The 24,191-nt window shown below is 39.5% G+C and overlaps 1 protein-coding gene across 9 annotated transcripts in view; it reads left to right on the top strand.

Annotated features, from left to right (window-relative positions):
* The window catches only part of LOC146305598 (adhesion G protein-coupled receptor L3), a 299,312-nt gene extending 278,040 nt beyond the window's left edge, over nucleotides 1-21,272 (top strand). For 2 of the 9 annotated variants that reach the window (XM_084711646.1, XM_084711648.1), the window contains 6 exons: nucleotides 4,992-5,160; nucleotides 5,357-5,482; nucleotides 9,085-9,181; nucleotides 14,756-14,881; nucleotides 16,467-16,484; nucleotides 18,516-21,272. In XM_084711646.1, the coding sequence (XP_084567772.1) occupies nucleotides 4,992-5,160; nucleotides 5,357-5,482; nucleotides 9,085-9,181; nucleotides 14,756-14,881; nucleotides 16,467-16,484; nucleotides 18,516-19,465 (1,486 nt within the window). In that variant the 3' untranslated portion in view covers nucleotides 19,466-21,272. Of the gene's footprint in view, nucleotides 1-2,506; nucleotides 2,534-4,991; nucleotides 5,161-5,356; nucleotides 5,483-9,084; nucleotides 9,182-14,755; nucleotides 14,882-16,466; nucleotides 16,519-18,515 lie in introns of all 9 variants that reach the window. The other 7 variants (XM_084711650.1, XM_084711651.1, XM_084711654.1 and 4 more) reach the window with 6 other exon arrangements.
* Nucleotides 21,273-24,191: the final 2,919 nt, after the last annotated feature.

The following is a 24,191-nucleotide window of genomic DNA, read 5'->3' on the forward strand; positions in this document are numbered from 1 at the left end:
CACCCCGTAATGGAGACAGCGGCTGCCACTGCCCTGTGATTCATGGATTACAATATGACTTTTGCACCATTGTGACTTTAAATACCAATGCACCATATTTAGAACATGAAGGACTGAACATTTTTTAGAGAAAATGTCTGACTTGTGACTTGCATAGCTTCCTCCCTATGCAGATAAGAAACTTCAAATAAAATATGCTAACGAGGATGATGTCAAAGATAAAAACGTCTCTGCCAACATCAAAAACTTTGCACTATTGATGTCTTAAACACTTTGAGGTGATTAGCATTTTGAGCATACCTTTGCTTAAATAATTAACACCCTGTCGGAGCTGATCACAGCTCTTCCTCTTCCCTTTCCAGAAACAGCCTATAAAATGACTCTATACAAACCTGAATTGACCTATCGCAGACTCATACATAAATGATCTCTGACATAGCGATGAATGGCACCTCTGCAAATTAAGTCATTTTGAGGAAATTGGCAGTAATTTGATGCCACAGTCTGAAGTAGTTCTCTGCTTAAAATTGCTCATTTTTGGCGTTTCTTCTCCACGATTAGCACAATAAAGCTTCTCTTACTTTTTTGTGCTTAGAAAGCCTAGAAGTGCTCTGCTGCAGCCCTTGGGGATGGATAGTATATCTATATATTGCAGAGCCATTCAGATGGATGTATGATTTTGTGACAAGCATAGTTGAGCTTAAGTACTTATATTGCTTAGATGCCATGTTCAGCATTCTAAAATTTGATTAAAGGGATAGTTTGATAGTTTGGATTATTTGATGTAGGGCTGTATGAGGTACTTGTTGATATTCAGTGTATTACCTGCAGTGGATGCAGTGGAGCACCAGCACAGAAGCTAAGCAATGAACTGCCGTGGACAGGGTCAGCAACAAAAGGTATTTTAGCCAGTTAAAAAATGTCCACTTAAAAAAAGATGAAAATCAATATCAGTTTGTGTATGGTATGTTTAGAAATTTTCAACACTTTACTGTGCCATCAAGCAGCCTTTTCTAATACCAGCAGTGGGTTTCCATCAGCAAAGTATCACTCCCTCCAAAACAACCAGATTCCACTGGCGGAATCAGCAATTTTACCTCGCAAAAGATAGGAGTTGCTGGTCCACCGCTGCATCGATCTGCGAGTTTGTTCTTGTCATTGTGTGACTTCGGTGAATCCAAACTGTCCTTTTAAGACACCAAAGTCACACCATAACACAAACTAACTAAACAATCGAGGTAGCAGTAGACCAGCAACTCCCGTGCTCTATGAGATAAAATTACTGATTTCATCTATGGAGTTTGGTTGGTTTGGAGAAAGTGCTATTTGGCTCTTAAAATGATGGTTTCCCATCAGAAAAGGCTGTCTGATAGCAAAGTATTGCAGTGAAAATATTCTAAATATGCTATACACTTAAACTGATGCCGTTATTATTATTATTTATTAATTTTTTTTAAGTGGTTAAAATGCTTGCAGTTCTTCTGGCTGTCAGCAAGTACCTCAAATAACCCCATATCCAGTAATACAAACTATCCCTTTAAAATACACATTTAATTAGAATTATTACTAAATAACTTGCCAAATACACTTTACATAAACAATTTTGAACTTAATGATGCCAGAAATATGAAGTGAGTTGTTCTGTAACTGTTATTTTATTACTAATATTAGCTTTCAGGCATGCAACAGTCCTGACAGGATAAAACTCAGCTGAAATGTTCCCTCTTCATTTGTAAGGGAGCCGTTATGCATCTCAGTGACTGTTATGCAGTCTCAGAAGTTTTGCCTCAAGGCTCTCTCCATGTGCAGCTCTCAAATTCATCCCCACATTTATCTGATAACTCCAGAAGAAGATAAGCCTCGCGCGATATGAGTCGTAGCCTCTTCATATCCTGTCCTCTTGGACGCATTTCTTATGACCTCTTGTGTCTCTATCATCCACCATTCTTTGAGCAGAACTGCCACTGGTTAGAGGACAATATTTTGTTCTCTCTGTGCCCACCGCTTGTGTTTCTGTGTCCATTCCGGGGGCAATCGCCTTGATGAAGTACCTCTCCCACCAGGTCATTAAGACAGCCCTGGGAAAATTATGTTTAATGGTTGCCTTGGTGAATTCATAAATCATTTATTTTGCCGCACACCTGGCCCATTTATAACAGCTTAAATGCGAAAGTCTGCCAGCATTTATGGGGAGGGGGAGCTAGATACTTCTGTGAAGCGAGATAATTATGGTTATCACCTGTAAATCACTAACAAATCCCTTCCCAAAATGTATGAATGTCTGGCCTTGATGTTTGGATGTGGATGCTGTGAATGTAGCTTTGATCTCCACTGCCAAAATTTTCCTTCTTGGTGTATTGTTTCCCTCTTAATGTCTAAATTTGTACACTGCATTTATGGCCACACATTCAGGATTACACCTCTCCATCTCTTTGTTATGTGATCTGATTTATTTTTGCCTGTTTTCTTTTTGTTATTTCCTTCTTCTTCTTGTCATATTGCTCAGCTATCAGGATTATGAACCTGAGATCAAGTAAGCCAAAACTGAAGGGGCCTTTTTTTCCCCCATAGTGCCATCTTTCATTTACTTCTCCATATGAACAAATCCACACCCAAATCCATCTCGCCGCCTCTCCGAATCATTAACATGATTTATTGTAGAGTACTCAGTCACGTTGAAGGCCGCATTAGTGTGCACACAGCACTCCCATCTTAGATATGTATAGCCTACAGATGTGACAAGCAAGATTAGTTTTAAATGGCACCTGTATCATCACCGTGCACACTCGATATATATTAGTACTGCAACGTAAAGGAGATACAGCACTCACATTTGCCTTGTGGTTGCCTTTCTTTTGTTCTATCTACAGCCAATCTGACTCAAAGTGTTGGGCAGTGGTTGCAATCATCTCGTACCTCAGGGGGCACTTCTGCACTTGAAGCACTTGGCAATTGGAAAAGCAGCTCAAGATCTCAAGAAGAAAGATTTGATTGAACAATACATATCTACCTTTTGAGTCTGAACACCAAATGTTAGGATTGAGAGAGCATGAAAGAATAGAGCGGATGGATATGGATAAATGGTTCGCATAGTTAAAAGCATTGATGCATGGTTAAAATTACTATCTAAATGAAATGGATAAATGTTTGGCATAGATAGCTAATAGTAATGGATTCTATTTTCATTTTTTAAGGTAAAAGTAATAGTTGGCCTAGTTAGCTAAAAGGAATTAAACTGTCGACACAGTTAGCTAAAAGTAATGCATCAGTAGTTGAAAGAGTTAACCTAGATAGAAGTAATGGATAAATAGTTGATATAGATAGCTAAAAATAATTGATAAGTAGGTTAAAAGGTCACAGTAGCTAAAACTAGTGAACAAAAATTCATGAACAATATCCACTGTTATATAATTAATAGCATGAAATGTCATCCTACTTCAAGCTAACTGAAATGAGCAGAATGAAAGTTGGTGTGAATAAAGATGCACTTGAGTTCATCTGACAGGGACGCGGTGGTAAAGCTGACAAAGTGGAATCACGGGTGCAGGACGCACGCGGCGTCCGGAAGCGTGCAGCGTGCCGCAGGTGCAAATAATAAAGCAGCTCAAACATGCCGCCAAGGTCAGAATAAGTTCCCTTTCTACATGTTGAATGTCTGGCTGTCACCATTTATAATGACGCACAATTATAAATACCTTTGTCATCCTCAAAGAACAAGAAGGTACACACCCAAAGAAGACCTTCATCAGGTTTGGGCTGAAGTGTTGCATGAGAAAAACAGTCGTGAGACAGTCCGCAGGAGTTGTACACTTAAAGGCGTGTTCGCAGGGACGTTCTTATGAAATGTAACCAAGTTATATAAGCAGTCGTCATTCTGATCCACCATATGTTGTTCTCAGCTGTCACTTGACCCATGGCTTCCACCTTTCGGTATTATACCATAAACTAATTTGGAAGCTTGGAGCAGAGATATAACAAACCGCTGTGCACAACAGCTGAGGAGTTAACTGTAGACCATCAGGTAGTTTGCGCAATATTTAATCAAGATTGCTTGATCATTCTGGTGTGTATAATTGTGCTTTGACAAAGCGTGCCACTCACATTAGAGCCTGCAGAGTGAAAACATAACTGCCGCCTTCAGATGGCTGTAAAAGGATTTAATCAGCTCAAAGGGAAGATCTTCATACATGCAGGCTGTTGTGGATGACAGATGCCGGCAAGAATCAGATATTAATCTTAACTCTGCCTCGCCCACTGCGGCGCACAGGGAGTCACCAAAATGCCAAAAGGGTGCAGGTGAAAAAAAAAAAAAAAGTCACTTCTTTCTCTGCGCAGTGTGCTCGCACCAAGATAGAGCCCTTCATTCTTAATAGACTCGGCATTCTCAAGGGCGTTTATCTCAGTTCAACCTTTCAGCTTGAGTAAGAATTTACAAGACACTTATCCCAACCCCCGGGCAATACAATCCAACATGTAATGTACTCATGTAAATAGTCTTCTAATGAAAATGCCATATTTGTTACCCTCCCATTTATACGGACCTCCATTATCGTATATATGAATCTGCAGTTTTATGATCGTCTGTGGCTTTTCAAATTGTCGGGGGCATCGCCTGAAAGAGGGCAAATAAGAGAAGGGAAAGGTATTGTCAGAAACTTAGAATGAAGATTAAATCCATTGTCATTTCTCATCAGTTTCTTTTCCCTCCTCATTTGTTTTGTGCCATCTCTCCCCTCTCATAGCAAAACCGTGATTTTCAGCTGTGGATTAAACGACCTTGAACTGATTTCTTTTCATTATTCAGTGGGAGCACACGCTCCTGCTAAAGATGTGGCTTTTAATTCAGCCATACCTCCATTTTTTTTTCTCTCAAAATATTCAATTAGTACAAAAAAGCTGCTTCTCATGAGTTCACGGCCAGTTTTTGAAACACTTTGAATATAATGACCTCGTGGAAAGGTTGGTGAGATGGCTGTTTGTTTATTTTCCAGATCGTGGGTGATAGGGGCCATTGCCTTGCTGTGTCTGCTGGGTCTGACCTGGGCCTTTGGCCTGATGTACGTCAACGAGAGCACGGTGGTCATGGCCTACCTGTTCACCATCTTCAACTCCCTGCAGGGGATGTTCATCTTCATCTTCCACTGTGTGCTGCAGAAGAAGGTATGGATTCATTCTCTTCTTTTGCGAAATTGTATAACCAGACATCAGTTGACTGCATCTTTAAATTCATTTCATGCTTCAGTGAATTTACCAGAAGAACATCTCCAAATGTACGAAAAGCCCTGAGACTGTAATCCCTGGATTTGGTCTAATCGTTAGCTTGTACATAATGTACTTATGCTTTAATTTCACACAGGTGCGTAAGGAGTATGGAAAATGTCTGCGCACTCACTGCTGCAGTGGCAAAAGTGTGGACAGCTCCATCGGCTCTGGAAAAGGCACCGCCTCTCGCGCTCCCGGACGTTACTCCACAGGGTCACAGGTCTCCTTTCTTTTCCTTTTTTCCTTTTTTGATTCTTGTTTTAATTTTGTTTAAACCAGGACAAATCAGTGCTTGTTTGTACTTTTTAAAGTAGAAAGTAAAGGAAAAGTAAGACACTACCTGTAAAGTCTTTTTGAGTTCATTCAACAATGGGCAATTTTTTTGTGTCAATTTAGGTTAAGAAGTTCACTCAAAGTACTATTTTAAGTTACCCAAACTTAACATTACTCATTACTCATGTGCTTAAGTTCACTCAAAGTTAAGACAAAAGTTAAGAAAAATGCAATTATTACATTTGAAAAACTGGAAACTGTGTCCCTATAGACTGAAAAGCTGCAACAGCAGCAATGCATAAAATATCCATATTTGTGGATTTGTCTCCTCACAATTGTAAAACACCTAAAAACAATATAAAAAGCTATATTAAGAACTATGTTTTGAAATATAAGTGGTATACATGTTTGATATAATTTAAAATGAAATTAGAAATAATTTGAGTTTTCTTAACTTCATGACAAGATCTGATCAGTAATGTTAAGTTTGACAAACTTAAAGTAGCACTTTGAGTGAAGCTGACTTGACAGATTTGCCTCAGTTGAGTGAACTCAGCTGGTCGCTTTACCTTTTTAAGCTTTCTCAAACAATTTTTTTTACAGTGTGGTTTTGGAATACCACAGAATTCTATCTTTAGGCAGTCGGCCCGCATAGCTTGAAGCCAGGTCGACTTATTCCTAGATAATAATCTGTGACACTACGCAGATGCGCACCTCCTCACAGTGCAAACAAGAACAGATTATTAAGGTGACTGTGTAGGTATGCCTGATAGATTTCAAGGATGTACAGCATATGTTCTTGTTTGGAAGCGGTAGCGGGAAAATGTAGTGCTTGTTGAGTTAAGTACAAAAAGTCAGGCTGCGATTCATTCTCAGCGGAGCAGCCTGCATGTTGGTACAGCGACGCTGACTAAAGCATTGGCTCGGGCGTTGAGAGGAATTGCTCACGAATGCAGATTTGATCGTCTCTGCCAAAATATGTGAATTCTGTGTGTCAGTGGTGAGTCTCCCTGTAAAGTGAAATTGTTTTAATGCATTCCTCCCACATTGACACGAAGGATAGGATGTATTGCTGTGATACACTGTAATTGAACATCATATCCATATTCTAAAGAGTGTGATTTCCTTCCAGTGTTCAATTATAAATAGTCCTCAGAGTCGAGCATGCAGTGGCAACCCACGATACAAGCTGGATTCTGCCTACAGATCAAAGTGTTTAATTATACACAGTGCTTTGACAAGACGGCTCTAACCTCATGCTCAGTCGCTCCATATGAGCAAGACAGGAATGGAAACACTCAGAAAGACGTGGTTGTTCGCTGCAAACTCCGCGGCTTCGAAATGAATGTGTAATCAGCAAAGTACATTCGAACCCGTTGGCTATGAACTGGTTTTATCTGTCCAAAAAAACAAGAAGAAACAGCAGGGTCATTTTCAACCCATCTGTGCCTCCGGTGCCGGGGACTGCACGATGTACAATATGTTAATGAGATCAGCTGCGTCAGCGTACGTCGCTGGAACAATATATGAGCTGCCGCGTGTCGCCTGGAGTTGACACAGAAATGCCTACAGGGGACATGCGGTATTGATCCCGTGCGTGGGGAATTTTTCACATCGTTTATCAAGCTTTTATGAACAAAAACCTGAACGTCGGCCGTTCATGGAGAGTTTCGGGGACAGATTAGCTGAGGTGCTGCGGTGGTTGCTACAAATTTAGTGATGGCAATGACTTAATTAAGCTTAAAACTGTCTGAGATGTTGAAGGCAATCACAGAAAAACAATTCTTTAAAGCATTGCCTCAATGCCTGACTCTACTCTTAAAGGGGCAATTCACCCAAAATCAAAAATGCATATTTTTCCTTTTGCCTGTCAAGCTATGTATATCTGTCTGCCTCCTCTCAAATATAACGGAACGAGATGGGAAAAAAATGACCTGGTTACTCAAGAAAATCCACAGCCCTTGTTGCGAGCAGTTTTAAATATCTTCTTTCAGTGGAACTACACCCGGCAACTGTATCACCGCGTAAGAAGAAGCGTGCACCTTTTCACGGATGAGAGGCTCCTGCTTAGGACAGCGCAGGATGTAGGCATTAACTGCATCCTCCTCGGTTGAGCTTTAACCTCTTGTCCGTGAGTAGATGCTCACTTCCTCCTGCGTGGTGAGACGGATGGACCCTTGCCAGGGTCCAGACCTTCAAATCCACCCACTCCACGGTGCTGACTGATTCTCTGGTCTGGCATTGTGACATGTAACAGCAGTTTCTCGATTAAAAAATAAACGACAAACGAGCGCCACAGGGGGACTATTGATTAGACGATCAGCTCCACCGGGTGGAATTAATGCCTTTGTCGAGCTGTTGTCAAGAAGGAGTAATAACAAAAACGGTGACTGCTATAGACAAGATAGACGCCGCTACTGAGGCTGTTTAAGTCGACTTAAGAAGTGTGTAGAATAGCTTGGGTGTAGCATTATAGCTACTGAAAAGTTGTGTGTGTTACATTTGCTGTAAAAGAAAAGAAGTAAAAGTCCTCATTTATGTATTGTGTTTATGTAGCAGCACAGCTAGCTAATTAGTGTTAATACTTAGGAGCTAATTTCAAGGCGACTTGGAACCAAAAGAAAACACGATCAATCATCTGATCACATTCATCACGTCACTTCCTGCCCCGCAGCTCTGAAACAGATTTGAAACCCCAGTATTTAATTGTCTTTAGCCTGACTGGTTGTTGCTAATGAGAAAGAGACATTGCTGTCGAGTCTTTCAAATGTGTTTTTTGGCGTTTTGAGCACCACAAGTCAAGTGCGATCTAGTTCCATTATATGCGCAACAAGGCAGACTGGGCAAAAACTGGGCAACTCGCACCAGAACAATCTATATGGATAAATAGCACTACAGGTAAGAAAGAAAATATGCCCCTTTAAACCTGTGCTTTTTAGCTTGGACTCTGCTATTATGTTGTACAATAAATATTTTGTTAAAGCAGTTTAAAGATCAGTGTTCTTATTAAAACAGGAGTTATGATCAAAACCACAAAAATAAGACCTTGGTTGCAGTAAGCTGAAAGTCTCCTTTAAGTGAAGCATTTCATCACAAATGATTTTACACGTTATTTTCTTTCCGCCATCACCAAACCCTGTTATATATTAATCTGAAATCTTCTGCCAAGCCCCTCTGGCACAGGACAGAGTAGTCAGCTCCGTGGTTGGATATCCAGACCCTTAGCTTGTGCAACAGCCCGTGGGACTCCATCATAATTAACCAGGATGAACCCTCTCGGATTGAGCCTTTGCAACCCGAGACGCTGATTCGGAGAGCTTGACTGATGACTTTATTATTGACTCCACCTATCCCAGTACTAATGCTCATCTTTAATTGGAGGTTACTTATCCCCTCAGCTGACATGTTTCATATACTAGAGTTTAAATACTTGATTAAAAAGCTGATGGTGCTTCATGTCTTAGACTTCATTGTGTTTAAAAGAAAATACTTTTAGCTGTGTTAAAGTGGATATTCTGACATGTTTTGACATGTTGTTTGTCTCCGCAGAGCCGCATCCGTCGCATGTGGAACGACACGGTCAGAAAACAGTCTGAGTCCTCCTTCATGACCGGTGACATCAACAGCTCTGCGTCACTCAACAGAGGTACTTGGTCCTGCAGCAGATATTTACTTTAATGACTCCTCAATACACCGGTCTTCACTTTAGACTTCATGACTAATAAAACACATTAGTTCTCACTATTTTCCTGAGTTGTAGTTCTCTCATTCTTGAGAACTGGGACAAATCATATCCTACTGGGAAAAATGTATTTTCTCAGCATAATTGAAGAGTAAAAATCAAAACCCCTTCAAAATAAGGTTTTGTATCAGTTCTCAAGACTGAGTGAGTTATGGCTGTTTTCCATTTAACGTCACTTTTTCTTCAGAGTATTTTTTTTATATAAGTAAAGGTGGGATACAACATCTCAAGTCAAGGCAAATAAGTCATTTCATGAAAGTTTGCTCAGAAATATCAGATGATAAAAATTCAAAGCAAACCTGCCAATTATCACAAAATACTCAATCAAATTCTTAAATAGGAGAAGCGTCAGAACTGCTGTCAGTCGCCATCTAACGCTCAAATATCTGGGTGTGTTTGTCAACATATTTCGCCTGGATGAAAGAGAACGTGACGGTGAATACAAGGCATTGATTGAAAGGATAAAATCCCGCTTTGGTGTCATGCTGCTGCAGAAAATTGTTCATTACTTCTGTTATTTTGAAGCCTCAGCAAATAATTTCTACCGTAATTTATAGGAGTGCACAGAAAGGATTTCATTTCCTCTGAACAATAAAAAAAAGTGTAATTTTGATAGATCATGCATTCACTCAAACTGTTTCTGAAAAATTCTTGTTTCAGGTGGGTAGAATTCCGTCATTATTTTTCTCCCCCTGTCAAGCAATGTAACATCATTCCATCTGACTGCAAAAACCTGGGCATACTCTCAGGAAAAAGTGCTGAATAACAACCAAAAAAATCAATTCAGTGGAATTCCCCTCTCCGAAACACGTTAATAAAAAGTATTTTACCATAATGCATTTGACAGCAGCGCGGTGAATAGAGTTAACTTCGCGGTCTCTCAGGTTATACAGGAAAAATAGATAGCAGACTACATCTGACATCAAGTAGCAAATGGCTGGCAACGCTCCCTAACACTCTCCCAGCTCATCGCATCTCTTGATGGAGGGCTCGAGTTCCACACTGCTCACTCTCTAAATTCGCTCTGGGCGCCTGCTTGCGTAGACACTAATGCATAGTTACAATGATGGATTAATGTTCGACACAGGGGGGGAAGTGTCAGGATCTCAATAATTAGGCACTCAGCTTAGCACCATCAACAGACACAGCCTTTATACGTTGTAGAGAGGCTGAACCGGGGCGGTAGGTTGGCTGTTGAGGAAAAGCCTACATGGATCCTCCATAAAGGCAAAAGGCGGAGAGAGATTATTAATTTTACACCCCTGGCTTCTTACCAGTACTGTTAAAAAAAAAAAAAAAATAAGTGGAGAAAACTCTTAAATTCAAAGCATCTGTTCCATATGATACTTGTGATGGTGAAACACTCTTGAGCTCTCATGAGCAACTGTTTTCTCATTCAGGTCCAAACTTACAGGAAAAAAAGGTTGAGAAAACTTTTTTCAGTTTTGAATCAAACTCACTCTCTCAGGTTTTAAAATGAATTAAAAAAAGATTTTGCAATTGTATTTTTAACCTTGATATGCCCTAACCAATAAAGCAGTCCCTCCAGGATTTTGCAGGATTTTTGGGGGGATTGTTATGGCCCAAAATGCATGATTTCATGGTAGCTCTTCTAAAAATGCATTTTGCAGTGTTTTTTGCAATGAAATTGTGAGAGCGAGTGAAAAACACTGCATTTTTTTCTTGTATAATTCATTAAAATTCATTAAAATTTAAAGTCGGCTTGTTCTAGAATAAAAAAAAAACACACTCTGCTCGAACTGTTCCAGGTAAACTTACCAAAAAGTCCACCAAATCTTTGTGGAGCTCTAAATTATAAAATGTTAAAGTGCATTGATAAAAGTCAATAACAATCATAAACCTTGGTTTCTTTTCAAAATTTCAAGGTCATTGAGAATTCACAGGTATTGGTTGAATTAGTGTTAATTGTTGTGATTGCAACACCACAACTTTCTGGTGGGACTGATAAAGGCTTTATAATTATATCCTTGGCTCAGTGCAAGTGCACCTGAAATAAGCTCTCTAGCTTCTGCTTTTTATAGTTTACTTTTCTAAACTGAGTTTAGCATTTTTGAAATTTTATTCAACCATTTAATTTTCAAGCACCCAAATAATGGCAAATTGGATACAAAGCTCACCGAGAAAGATTTCTGAAATATAGATTTTTTGGGATTTCTAAAATTTGAAGATTCAAGTCTATCTAAAGACTCCCCAGAGTCGCTCTGCAGGAGCGCAGGACGTGTGCACTGCTCTGAAAATACACACTCTGGAGTTTGAGTTCAGTGACTGCCTGCCAGACTCCATTAACATGTTTCTCAATTTAACAGTCATAAACATCTACTCCTTCTAAAAGATTATTAATAATTTCTTACAACTCATAAACAGACACTTACTCTTTTGGCGAACATTCAGCATTAATTTTAATGCTAATTAACATGAAACAGGCAAACAAAAACAAGTTATTCTGGCCTGGAATAGAAATTTCAATGATGATATCACAGCTGGAGCATTGATGTAAGAGAAGCAAGTATTCCAACTCATTTTTCCTTGATCTCTGATAACATATCATGATAATTTTATTATTTATTACAATAAATATCTTACAGATTTCTCCTTTAAAACTCAAAAATTTAGTGAAGACAGTTGCTTTTGGTTGGTTTTGATACAAACAACACTCACAGGAGCTCAAGAGCCACCACAAGTATCATACGGAACAGATGCAAATAGAGTTGCACTTATCCGTGGCTGTTCCTGTGTTGTTATTAAGGAATTACGTGTCGAGGAGCGAGTATTTCTTGCTGATTTGTCCTTTTCATTCTCCGCCCACCATCCCCGCCCTGGCGTCTCCCCCTCTCTTTGCACCTGAGTGTGAGCTCGCAGCTGACACTCTCATTGCGCTCTTCTCAAGAGCGGAATCATCATGCAATCATCTTGATAGCCTTGCATGTTCAATTTATCCCAGCATTCAGGATTATTGCACCACACAATCAGTGTGGTTTTGGAAATTGTCCAATTTCTCAAACACAGACACAATAAGTGGGGGAACTGTCATTCGAAGAATGCAGCGCTTATGGAATACACTGTAATTAGGGCAAGCAGCAACAGCAAATTACTGTTTTTTTTAATCAAAACAACCTTCTGATTTCCAAACAAAATTATAATAGGTCTAATTAATAGTAAACTCATATAAAAAATGTTTAGAATGCTGAAAGATTAGTCGGAATCAGCCTCTTTTAAGATTTAATTAAGGAGAGACTTCCGAGAAAGAAAATACTTCTGCAATTAGAACGGCGTCAAAAAGTAGGAGACCAACTTTTGAAAACATGAGGGGAGTCACAAGGTAACATAAAAATCTTCCTCCATTGGTGTGACAGATTCAGAGCATTAGAAAAGAACAGTACACTCTGCCAGAGAATCTAATTGCTGTGTACTCGTACCTCAGATAAAAGATGTTTACCCGCTCTGGCATAGTGCATCGTGGAGGCACGCACGTGTTTCGCCCTCATAAGTCTTGAATTTGGCTGCTTTAAAAATAATAGCATCATATCACATTGACAGGGGGGGAAAAAATCTTGTAAACAGGAAATGAATGCAAGTCACAAATATTTTCAGCATACTTGATATTCCGCATAATGTATTCAAGCACTTGAAAATAAATTATTTTTATCAACAGCAAAGAAAAACAAACATCAGGGAATCTGCACCATTCATGTTTAAGATTGCAGCCTTCAAATCTGCAGCTAATCACGGGGCTCAGACTGTGAAGGTTGCTTTGGTGTAGTACTATGTGGTTGGGAAACTGATGAGTCATTCGGGCAAGATCCTGACAGCAAGTATGTGAGGACAAGCATCGCATAAATAGAAAATGAGCCTCTGTTCTGTTTGTGTGAAGGAGGCGAGGCTCGAGCAAAAGTAATGACCATCTTGACTAAAGAGAGGACGTGTCGCTTCATTCAGAGGTTATTTCAGCAATGGCACATAAGAGAATCAGACCAAATGTGAACTTTGCTCTGTGGAGAAAAGGAAATATTACACCACTTCAGCTCACAAGATTGGCTTTGCCACAAGCAATAATAATAGTTCAGTATGTGGCCATTTGCTAGGCCGTTACTATGTCTGTAAAGCTGTTCATTCTCGCTCTGCACATATGCTGTTTACAGTGATAATGATGGCAGATTTACCACTCGAAAATTCTTAGTTATTTTTGAAACAATGGGCCCTTGATTTCAGAAAGAAGTAAACAAAAGCAAGCCTCTCATTTCTAGGCAGCTGCAAGTAATTTTGCAGGTTGAAATTTCAGCTGATCAGCTGTAGCTAGCAAGCTGATTAAGCCAACATTAGCATCACGAGCTAGTTGAAAATAATAATGAGGAAAAATGCAACGTCAGACTTGTTTTTCTCGTAACTTGACTGTTTGACTGCTTAGCTTACATACTTGTCATGTTTTAAAAACAGTGTGTTTGTACTTAAACACCAGCATCATATGTAACACTATCTCATTTTATTCTTTAAAGAAATGCTAATATTAGCTGATGTTAAAACTAAGAGCATTCAGGACCTGCTTCCACACAGCTGGAAAATAACACACAATAGATAGTTTTAGTATAATAATAAGCAATAAACAATAATATTCTCCTCTGATAGCTAATGTTAGGAAATAACTAGCTAACTAGCCAGCCAGTCTGCATCAATTGTTAACTAGCTCAGCATAGACAGGTGTAGCAAATAGCATATCTAAGTACAGGAGTCAAGACAGGAGAAAGTTGAGGCTTGCTCTGTTATTGGAGCATGCAGCAAAAAGGGGCGGGACTTAGGAAGGGTCAGTTTCCTCTTACATTAGAGCAGACTATTACACGATTTAATCTTCTTGAGTTTTGCTGGTGTCTTCTCTGTCTTTGAAAGAGACACAGCCCCCTGCACACCACTTCATCAGAGCCTGACAGGCCCGCAGTTCCTTGCTAATTGTTGCAGTCTTGTAGAGGGTGTGCAGCAAACAGTCATTTACAATAATTTGGAGCGCTGTCGACCAAACGGTGGTTTGATGATTGTATTCTGTCCTGTTTGAGTCTAAAAATGTAGCAGTATGTGTTTTGTCTTGACCGTGTCGGTGCTTCTATGTAATTTATGTCTGTTGACATGAGTATGCTGCCTGTATGTGGAGCTCAAAAACAGGCTCAGCATTAATGGCCGGCATTAACAATACAATTAACACACTTTCCATCGGTCCCATTAGCCATGTCAGTTCAGCTCTGCCACTTTCATGTAGCAACAACCCCTCACATTAATGATCATGTGATCATTTGGATGTTAATGGCTGTCATTGCTCAGCTGCATCTGCCCAACTGATATGTATGTTCTCTCTCTTTCTCTCTGTCTATATCTCAATTTATCTGCCCACCTACCTTTCTCTGTCTCTGCACTCTTGTTCTCTTCTGTTTCTTCTTTCTGTATCACTCTGTCTCTTTCTGGCTGCTCCAGGGGCTATGGCTAACCATCTTATACCTAATGCACTCCTACGTCCTCATGGCACTAACAATCCCTATAATACATTGCTTGGGGAATCGGCAGTCTATAACAACCCTCTGGGCATGTACAACACACAAGGTGTGCTAGCTTCTTTTCATTCTTTAACATTGTGGCTGGAGCAGTGTTTTTTTTTTATTCATGTCTGGTCCTGGAGAAACTGTGAAGTTGCACATCTTTGTACCTTACCCAGAAACAGAAAGCAACTTTATGATTGGAGAGTTAGAAGTAATGGACTTGCACTAAGCTGGAATCCCAGTATTCACCCTTGAGGGTTTTTACAGGGCTTTGATTAAAAAAAACCAAAAAAACAAAAAACACTGCTCTAGATTTTGTGTGTTAGCACTGAACAAACTTTAGCTTTCTCGCAAAAACCCTACAGGTTTGTTTTGCTGTGGGGTTTTTCACTGGAGGTGTATCTTGGCTTCGCGTCAGGGCATGCAATTTGGTTACATAAGTCACGCTCAGACACGGCTGTTTGGCCGACGTAGATGTAAAACGATCAAGAACAGGTGCCTGTGGTGATCCAGATACACCCCCACTTATTTTAAATGTGCTCTAACGTTGTCAGTGAAGCTTGTGTGCCATGTCTTCTGTGTCTCTGTTTTTAGTTTTAGCATTGCTTTCTTTCTTATGCTGCTGTTGGATTGTCAAACTTTGTTGTGTGCGATAAATGTCATTGAAGCTGATATTAAAATTTAAAATGCAACTCATTTCTATTGCATAGACAAGAATAGTCTGAAGAGCAAATATGATGATTCTTTGATTCTTCAATTTAATTTGCTTTACAAATGAATCCTTGTTGGCATAACTCAGCTTTAGTATTTGGGTATATTCATTAATAAAATTTCCCATTTTAATGCATAAATACTTTGAACTTTACAAAAACTGAATTGCCCTTTTATTTGAAACCATTAGTTGTAATAATTCAGAGCTTCAAAATGTGGGTCATTAAGTCAATGTGAATTTAATCTAAAAGTTATTGTTCATTTGATGGGAGGGGTGTTTTTTTAACATATTGGTTTTTGACTGTAACACCAATATAAATATTAGATCTGACTAATACAAATCATCACAAAAATCCACTTTTATGTGGGATCAGTCTCACCATCTGAATGTGATGTTTCTCTGTGCAGAGCTGTTATTATTTCATTCCAACTCTCAGAAGTCAATATGAGGTTTCTGTAACTTTGTGAGTCTGTAAAACTGAGAAACTTGTGTAAAACTGAGATAAAAACTCACAGAGAGCTTTGATCAGTGGATAATTTATGTATGCAATACAAGTGCTGCGATGGAGCTCGTGACAGAGGGCTATAATTCACTTAGATTGCCATAGATGTAAAAGAAATATCTGAAAGGATGAAAATGCTAATGCATCAAGAGATTTACTGGTGCATTTGACGCACAAGGACCGTTGCCGTGTTTTACTCCAAGGATCACGAAGAAAGCCGTAGAAAAAGAAAGTATTCTCTTCTGTATTTGTAAATAGATATGTTGTGGTTCTTTCTGCAAAATTTGCATGGTGACAGAAAACAATTGCATCCCAGAAACATTTTCTTGATGCGTCATCAGCATACTGTTTGTGCACATTTCTCTTCTACCTGTCACTGTTATGCTTATTGTGTTTTCTTTTCTTCTTTCCTTTCCCTCATGCTGTCCCTAAAAGAGCCCTACAGAGAGACAAGTATGGGAGTCAAACTAAACATTGCTTATCAAATGTAATTGACTTTGGCTTTACTTTCTTTTCACTCAGTGCTGACAAAGGGGTAATGAAAAAAACAAAACATCATTCCCTTTGGAAGTAATAGCATTCTTTTATGACAAAGGCCCTCACCATTTCAAATAGAGCTGTAAAAATCAGTTTAAATCACATCCTGGATTCCACTGCTTACTGTAGTTTGCACTACTTGATGTAAGAAAAGACTTCAGGCATTGGCCCATTTGCTACCACACTCTGAATAAGCTAATCCAATTACAGTCAACATTCAGACTCACCTCAACATTGCATAAGGCACGTCGATATAAATTGATCTGTACTGTTTTAGCAGATATTGAGTATCCATGCCTTTGTACGTGCGCTTATTCTATTTTATTTTATTTTTTTTACCATTCACTTTGATCAAGCTAATACGCTTTTTGAAGGTCTTTCAGAAATGCGTCTTGTCAAATTTTCAAGAGGTCAGGCTCTGTGGATGGCCTTGTCTGGGCTAGTTTGAATTATCGTCAAACATTTTCTTTGATGTCGTTAGCATGGACACGGTCGGACTGATAAAAAATGAAATTTACATGTTCATGCAACAGAGAGAACAGAAAGTCTCCTTCCTGCCAGTGTGGGTTGATTCTGAGATATTTTTTTACTAATCCATGTGTACAGCGATGTCTCATGTTCACGCTGACAAAGCAGACATCAACAAATAAATTTTTTTCTTCCAGTTTTACAACGTGCAATTGTAAAGCTCATATGGGACAATATGGCTGGGGTCTGAATTTACAGCTGGTGTGCTGGTTTGTGTTCACCTTAACTGTGACATGCATGGCTGTGTTTTTGTACTGCTTGAATTTAGTGCATAAGCTTTGTGTTTTGTGCTTGTGCTTGAGCTTCGTGTTGTTGTGTGTCACACATATATCAGTGTTTTCATCACTTCCATGGAATAATCTATGGAAGCCCTGAAGGCAAGTGACAAAACAAAGTTCTGGTGATCAGTTTTCAGAGTCTGATCTAAGCAGTTTTCTCTCCCGTGTTTATGGTGAAAGAAAAATTGACCCGGTGGAAAAAAAAAAAGTTTGTCTGGTTAAAAAAAAGAAGAAAAGGCTGAAAAAGTTTTGCATGTTGATAAAAAGTTTTATGTGGTATTCAAAAAGAAAAGTTTTGTTAGGGGGGAAAAAAGTGATTTTTTTCTGTTTTACTTGTTAGTTACCTAAATAACATGAGAAGTGTTCATGTTTTCTTCTATGTAAGTTTTATTTCTCCATGCACTCTAAACACGAGCTACTTATATTGTGTGTTAGCAAGTTAAGTCACATTCCTGTGATGTTTTTCTTTTTTGGCACAGATTAAAATACAATTCTAGCCAAATGCTAACACACAATATATGCACCATTTATTTAGACTGCATTGAGAAATGACAAAAAATAAAAAACACATTTGAAAACTTTTTTTCCACGTTTTCACAGATAGAAAAAAAAACTTAGTTTGAAAGATTATCCTGGCAAAACCTCTATTTTCACTTGTTCATAAGTCATAGTCATTCTCTCACAAGAGAGAAAAGTGCTCAGATCAGACAGAAAATGGACCACCAGAATTTAATTTTCTCAGTTGCCTCTCAGGGCTTCCGTACAAACCTGTAAATTGTAATGAAAAGTGAAATTAAGTCTTAAAAAAATGTTCTTTTGTAACAAGGTAAGTGTGTATGATGTGTTCATATTAGCAGTATACAGGATTTTAATGTAAATATTATGCTTTAGGTCTCACCTAATCCAAACACTGTAGGGTCTTCACTTCCATAAAGTGCACTTTATTGAATTGAGAATTACACTGAATATGTTGAGAGCACTTAAGGGTCATATTTCAGAATAAAAGCACTACAGTATTGTCGTAATGTGTGTTTGTAAAAAAAATGGCTGACATTTAGCTGTGGCAATTACATCCCATCAGATTTCACCCTTCTCATTCGCCCACTCTACCCCCCAACCCGACCCATGTTTGTCATTCCAGAGGGAATCCTGAACAATGCCCGGGATACAAGTGTCATGGATACTCTACCACTGAATGGTAACCATGGCAACAGCTACAGCATTGCCAGCGCCGAGTACATGAGTGACTGCGTCCAGATCATCGACCGGGGCTACAATCACAAAGAGACCACCCTGGAAAAGAAGATCCTGAAAGAGCTCACCTCCAACTACATCCCCTCCTACCTCAACAACTCCCACGAGCGCTCCACGGAGCAGAACCGGAACCTGATGAATAAGCTGGTCAATAATGTCAGCAACGGTGGCAAGGACAGCGGCTACGGGATGGGCTTGGGGGTGGGGATGGGCATGAACGTTGCGCTGGGCCTGGACGACCATTCCACCTTTGGGCCGCACCACGACGAAGGCCTCGGCCTGGAGTTAATCCGTGAGGAGTCCAATGCCCCGCTGTTGCCTCAAAGACCACCCCCGTCGCTGCAGGCAGTGGACAACCTCCATAATCACCTCCACCAGCCAGTGCCGCCACCCCTCCCACTGCCCCACCACCCCTTCTCCTCCGCCACCACCTCCTCCTCGTCTCGGAGGAGGATCCCCCAGGAGAACAGCGAGAGCTTCTTCCCCTTACTCACTAACGAGCACACCGAGGACGAGGGCTCGTCGCCCAGCCACAGCCACCAGAGAGACTCCCTTTACACCAGCATGCCCATGCTGTCTGGCCTGCCCGACGTGTCCGCGGAATCCGCCGACGGCTCCAAGGACGGCGGGGACGCCAAGAGCCCAGAGGCCAGCTCGGACGACGTTTACTACAAGAGCATGCCCAACTTGGGCTCACGTAACCACCTCCATCAGCTGCACTCCTACTACCAGCTAGGGCGAGGCAGCAGCGATGGCTTCATCGTGCCCCCGAACAAAGAGGATCTATCTCCAGAAGAGGCCCCGCAGGAGCCCTCGCACCTGGTCACCAGCCTATAGGCCCAACACCCCCCTCCCACTCCTCCAGTATCCCTCCTATTACCGTAGTCCTCCTCTCTTCTTCCCCGTGTCCCCTTGTTCCATCAGTCGTTGGCAGTGGTAGCCTTTCTTTTTATTCTGTGTCCCGAAGACTTGATGCGGAGCGAATAAACTGTACTCTCGCTGTTGCCGACCACAAACAGGATAATAATTGCTACGTACGGGGGAATAATATGTGACTATATTTGGTTAGACATTGCGGGAATCTGTTGATGTTGTGTTCCCCCTCCCCCCTCTCTCAAACCCTGTGTGGTTTGGCGTGTTTTGTCTCGGTGTGAAAAGAGACAATTACCCACACAGAATTTTTAGCTCTCAGAGATATCAGTCAAAAAGGAACTGCATAGCCCCAAACTATACAAGTCTAAACTATAGACTTCGCCAGAATAAATGGGAAATTTAAAAAAAAAGGACTATTTTATTATACTTCTGTATCTATATTGACTTTTTGAAAGATTTTCTTCCTCTTTGGTGAGTTGCAGCACATTTTGTTTGCTGAAGTGTCCCTTCAATGAAAAAAAGACAAAAAAAACAAAAACAACAAAAAAAACATTTTGAACAATTACCATGAAGGAATTATTGATCGTATGCTTTCAAGCATAGCTGTTCTTTTTTTTCTTTCATTTTACTGTAATAACAGTTGTTAAAAAGAGGGAGAAAAAACTAATAAGAGAATTATGAGATATTTCTATGTAATTGTACAGATAACTAGCATTGCACATAATAGTATGCTTTTTTTGTTCCCGAGCAAACCCTTTGTCTCTGTAAATGTAGTGGTTAGGAGCAATTTTGTTCTGTTGTGCTGGCCTATCTGGGTTTCTGGTACCAGTCTGTTTTTTTTTTGTTTTTTTTTTCTCTTTTATCACTTTCAGAGAAATGACCATCTAAATAGAAACAAAATAACACAAAAAATATCACAACAAAACACTTATCGTGCAGGCATTTTCGTGCAACATATTCACCTGTTTCAGGTCTGTTTTCTGTTTCCGTTTGATTTCTTTTCCCTTGTTTTTCTTTACTGTGTAGATGGCAGAGTTCTGATTCACAGAGGAGACAGAATAAGTCCAAGTTAATCAGGAGGTGTCCCTCGGAAAGGTTCATAGTGCATTCTGCATCTCTTATTGGCATTCAGAAAACGCTTGTGCATCTCAGAGAGAGAACAAATTGAACATTGATGAGCACCAGGCGCTTGTACGAGAAAGAAAGATGGTTGTTTTACTTATTAAAGAAAGAGCTTTTGGAGTGAGAAAAACTGGAAGTGTTTTTCTTTTCTTCCTCGAGGAGAAGATATATTTATTTATTTGCTGAAATAAACAGTAATAAAAATGGAGGATGGAAGTAAGTTTAGTGGCACAGATAAGTTTTTATTATTGGCTATGATCATGGCTTCTTATTTATTCCTTTTTGTAACGGTTTCCAAGGTGAATGACCTCATAACTAATATTTGTTGTAACAGTGAAACTTGTTTGCCAACAAATAAATTACTGATCAAGATTTATCACTTAGCTATGACAAAAGTTCTGGTGTTTTGTCTGGGTCTTGGAACACTTTTATATGGATGACAGCGAAGGACCTCCAAATGATGGAACGATCAATCCTTTTTTCTTTTTTCTTTTTTTAAATTATCAGTTAATATCCCTCATTAGCCCTCTGTCCATTTTAGTGCCAAATAAAATTTTGGCCCAGCAACAGTGGATGTGCTCTGTATGCTCTGGTCTGCTTTACAATAGAAGCAGTGATTTCATAAGCTGTAATAAATATTTCAATATCATTGCCGGTGTAACCAATGAATTCTTTACAGATACTGTGTGTTTTACATGACATGACATGATGCATGAAAGTCACCTGGATGATTCACCTGGCAGAAGATGTGACGAGAGGTAAGGTAACTTTACAATCATTGTTTTGATTCATGTTGCAGGAAAAGAAACAAAGTGCAGACATGTTCTGATGGTTATGATCACAATATAATCAGCGTGTATTTTTTTAGTTTATGGAGAAAGAAATGAAACTGCATTCAATGTTTGTCTTTACAGTTGCACCAAGTAATATATTTATATTAATTATGCATGAAATGACTGTGTGTAATGTGAAAAGTGTCATTCATTGTAACAAACTGAAAGAAAATAATCACCTGACTCTTCAGCTTTACTCAGCGTTTTAGCAACTTTCAGCTCGTTGTTTTGGTTGAATGTTTCGGTTCAGCTCCATCGCTTTCATCAGCATCGTTTCCAGCTGCAGCAAGAAACAGGGTTGAATGATTTTGAAAAAATACCTAATTGCAATTATTTTGACTGGTATTGCAATTTCAATATGATTTGTTTATTAGCATCATTATTCTCACTTTCATTGAAAAACATATTAAAAATATGTGATTGTTGCTTGAATTTGTACCAAACAGATGTTTTCTTAAGTCTGTCTCTGTAGGCCAGGACATCTCTGCAGCATTACAGTTTTTAATTTAAAATGCATTTTGCCTTTAACAAACATTGCATCATCTGTGAGTCCTAAAGTGCACTAAGCCATATTGGGAGTTTGGTAAAATTTCAATTAATTTTTCAGCCCAAGCTGAAGTTGTTCTTCAGATCTGATAAACTAACTGTTTTCAACACAACACACAGGCAAAATTAGCAACTAGCTAGTGAACATAATGAAGCATTTAGCAGCTAAACAGCCCAGTATTTCCTTCAGGAGTTGGTGGAGACCAAAACAGAGCTAAAAGTATGAATATTTGGTCAGAAACGATGCCTACCTGCCTTATGGAGCTTTTAAGGTGTTAATATGTCAATATTGTGTTTATAGTTTAGTGTTTTGGTTGAGTCCCTCAGCTCTCATCAACATTGTTTCCAGCTACAACAAGAGGTTGTTTTTAGTCTCCGATAAACTAACAAATGAGACACAAAGTTGAGAGCTGGTGACCAAAGACAAAGCTAAAAGGAGAGTGAATGTTGGATCAAAAGCATGACTCCAAACTGTGCTCATCTTGCTCTGTGTCTGCTGAATATGTAAATTGGAGCCATTTGCCAAAGTGTTCACCACAACAAGTGTTTAAGGTGATAATATATACAGTTTATTTTGCTGCCCCCAAGTGGCCCAAACTTCGGTCAATATAACTTTAAACATAACACACATTGTAGGGAAAAAAAATGAAAGTGAAACTGAATATTTGTGTTACGAAAGATGAATCAAAGGATGTGTAAGAGAGACTCCAAAACAATCCCGCAGAAACAGCTTATACATTTTTTATAGCTAGCGCATTAGCAAACCTTCCGACTTAAACGTCCAGCAGACGCAGAGCAACACAAGCATCCCGCTGGAGTTGTTCCCACTCACCTGGTGAATTTTAGTCTTCGTAGTCAATCAGCTCACGAGAAAAACATCAGCGTCTTTAGCCTTAGAAATGTTAGAACTATATTTACTTAAGCTCTGCTGTTTTGTGATGGTCAGGTAGTGGATGCTCCTTGTTTGTGGCAGGTTTCACAGTATATTGCAAAAATTAAATGAACAATGTAAATGTTTAATGGGTAACTTTTCTAAGCCCAGTATTTCAACCACATACAGATAAGGGACTGCATTGACAGTGTGTGTGTGGAAGACTTTCCCAGCAGATTAATACATCTTAAATTTTAATATCGTGTGATGAGGCTTTCTGTACTTGTCTCTCGTCATGTTTTCTTTTTGTATTTTTACTATATTACTGCATGTCAGGTACTGCAGGAAGAAAGGAAATCAGTCCATTTTCACAGAGCTGGTACTGTGATTGATGGCTGAGTCATTGTGAAAAATTGCCAGGGATGCTTGGCTCCTCTTATTACAGTCTGGATCTTGCGTCAAGCGATGAATTGGAGAGGCTGCTTTCTGCGGCCCATATGCTCAAGCAGGGATCTTCACTTAGAGATATGACTTGGGTGGACAGAAAGAGGCTCTGGCCGTCACCACTGCATCATTTTGACTGGCATTTGCAAACCCGGGCGAGTTCATGAAATGTGCTGAAGATGTGACTCTGGCCCCCATCCACTTTATTAATGAGTTGTTACGCAAGCTCATAAGCCACCCCGGGCCCCGAAGCTGCCCAGGAACATGCTTGCGTGGCACAAAATGCCACGGTGAATAAGCAGCACTGCAGCTCACTTCCCATTGGCTGGGGATACATGCCGTAAAATGCCATTCAGATGTTTACTGGCACATAAAAACATGCAGATTGCAGGCAGTGTATGATATTTTAAAGTCAGGCGGTATCCTTTATTCATACTGTTTACCCAAGTGAGAATATTTTCTGACTAGCACAAGTGTGTATTGATTTTACAGGCCAGGCCATCAGACTTTAGACTGAGAACCTTAATTGCTAAAGGTTTTCTGCTTACCTCCCTAACCACAAAGTAAGTGTTGACATGTGCTCAATGCTCTTAAAGTAAACCACTTTGAAGAAAAAAAATCTATATTTACACTGTAAAAATTGTACTATTAGTTATAACTTTTTTAAACAAGTGTCCAGGCTCCTTTATAATTTTAAAATGACTACATTTAAAAAAATGAGTTGAGTGTATTTTGTATAAAATTCAAAACAAATCCTTTTTTCTAGTCAAATAAACTTAATATTAATTCAGTTGTACTGCAGTAAACATGATCAATAAGTATAAAATAATAAGCTGAACCAACAACTCTTCAGCCACAACCTCTCATTTAACAT

This window comes from Lutjanus erythropterus, chromosome 23, assembly GCF_056507025.1.
Source record: "Lutjanus erythropterus isolate fLutEry1 chromosome 23, fLutEry1.hap2, whole genome shotgun sequence".
NCBI lineage: Eukaryota > Metazoa > Chordata > Actinopteri > Lutjaniformes > Lutjanidae > Lutjanus > Lutjanus erythropterus.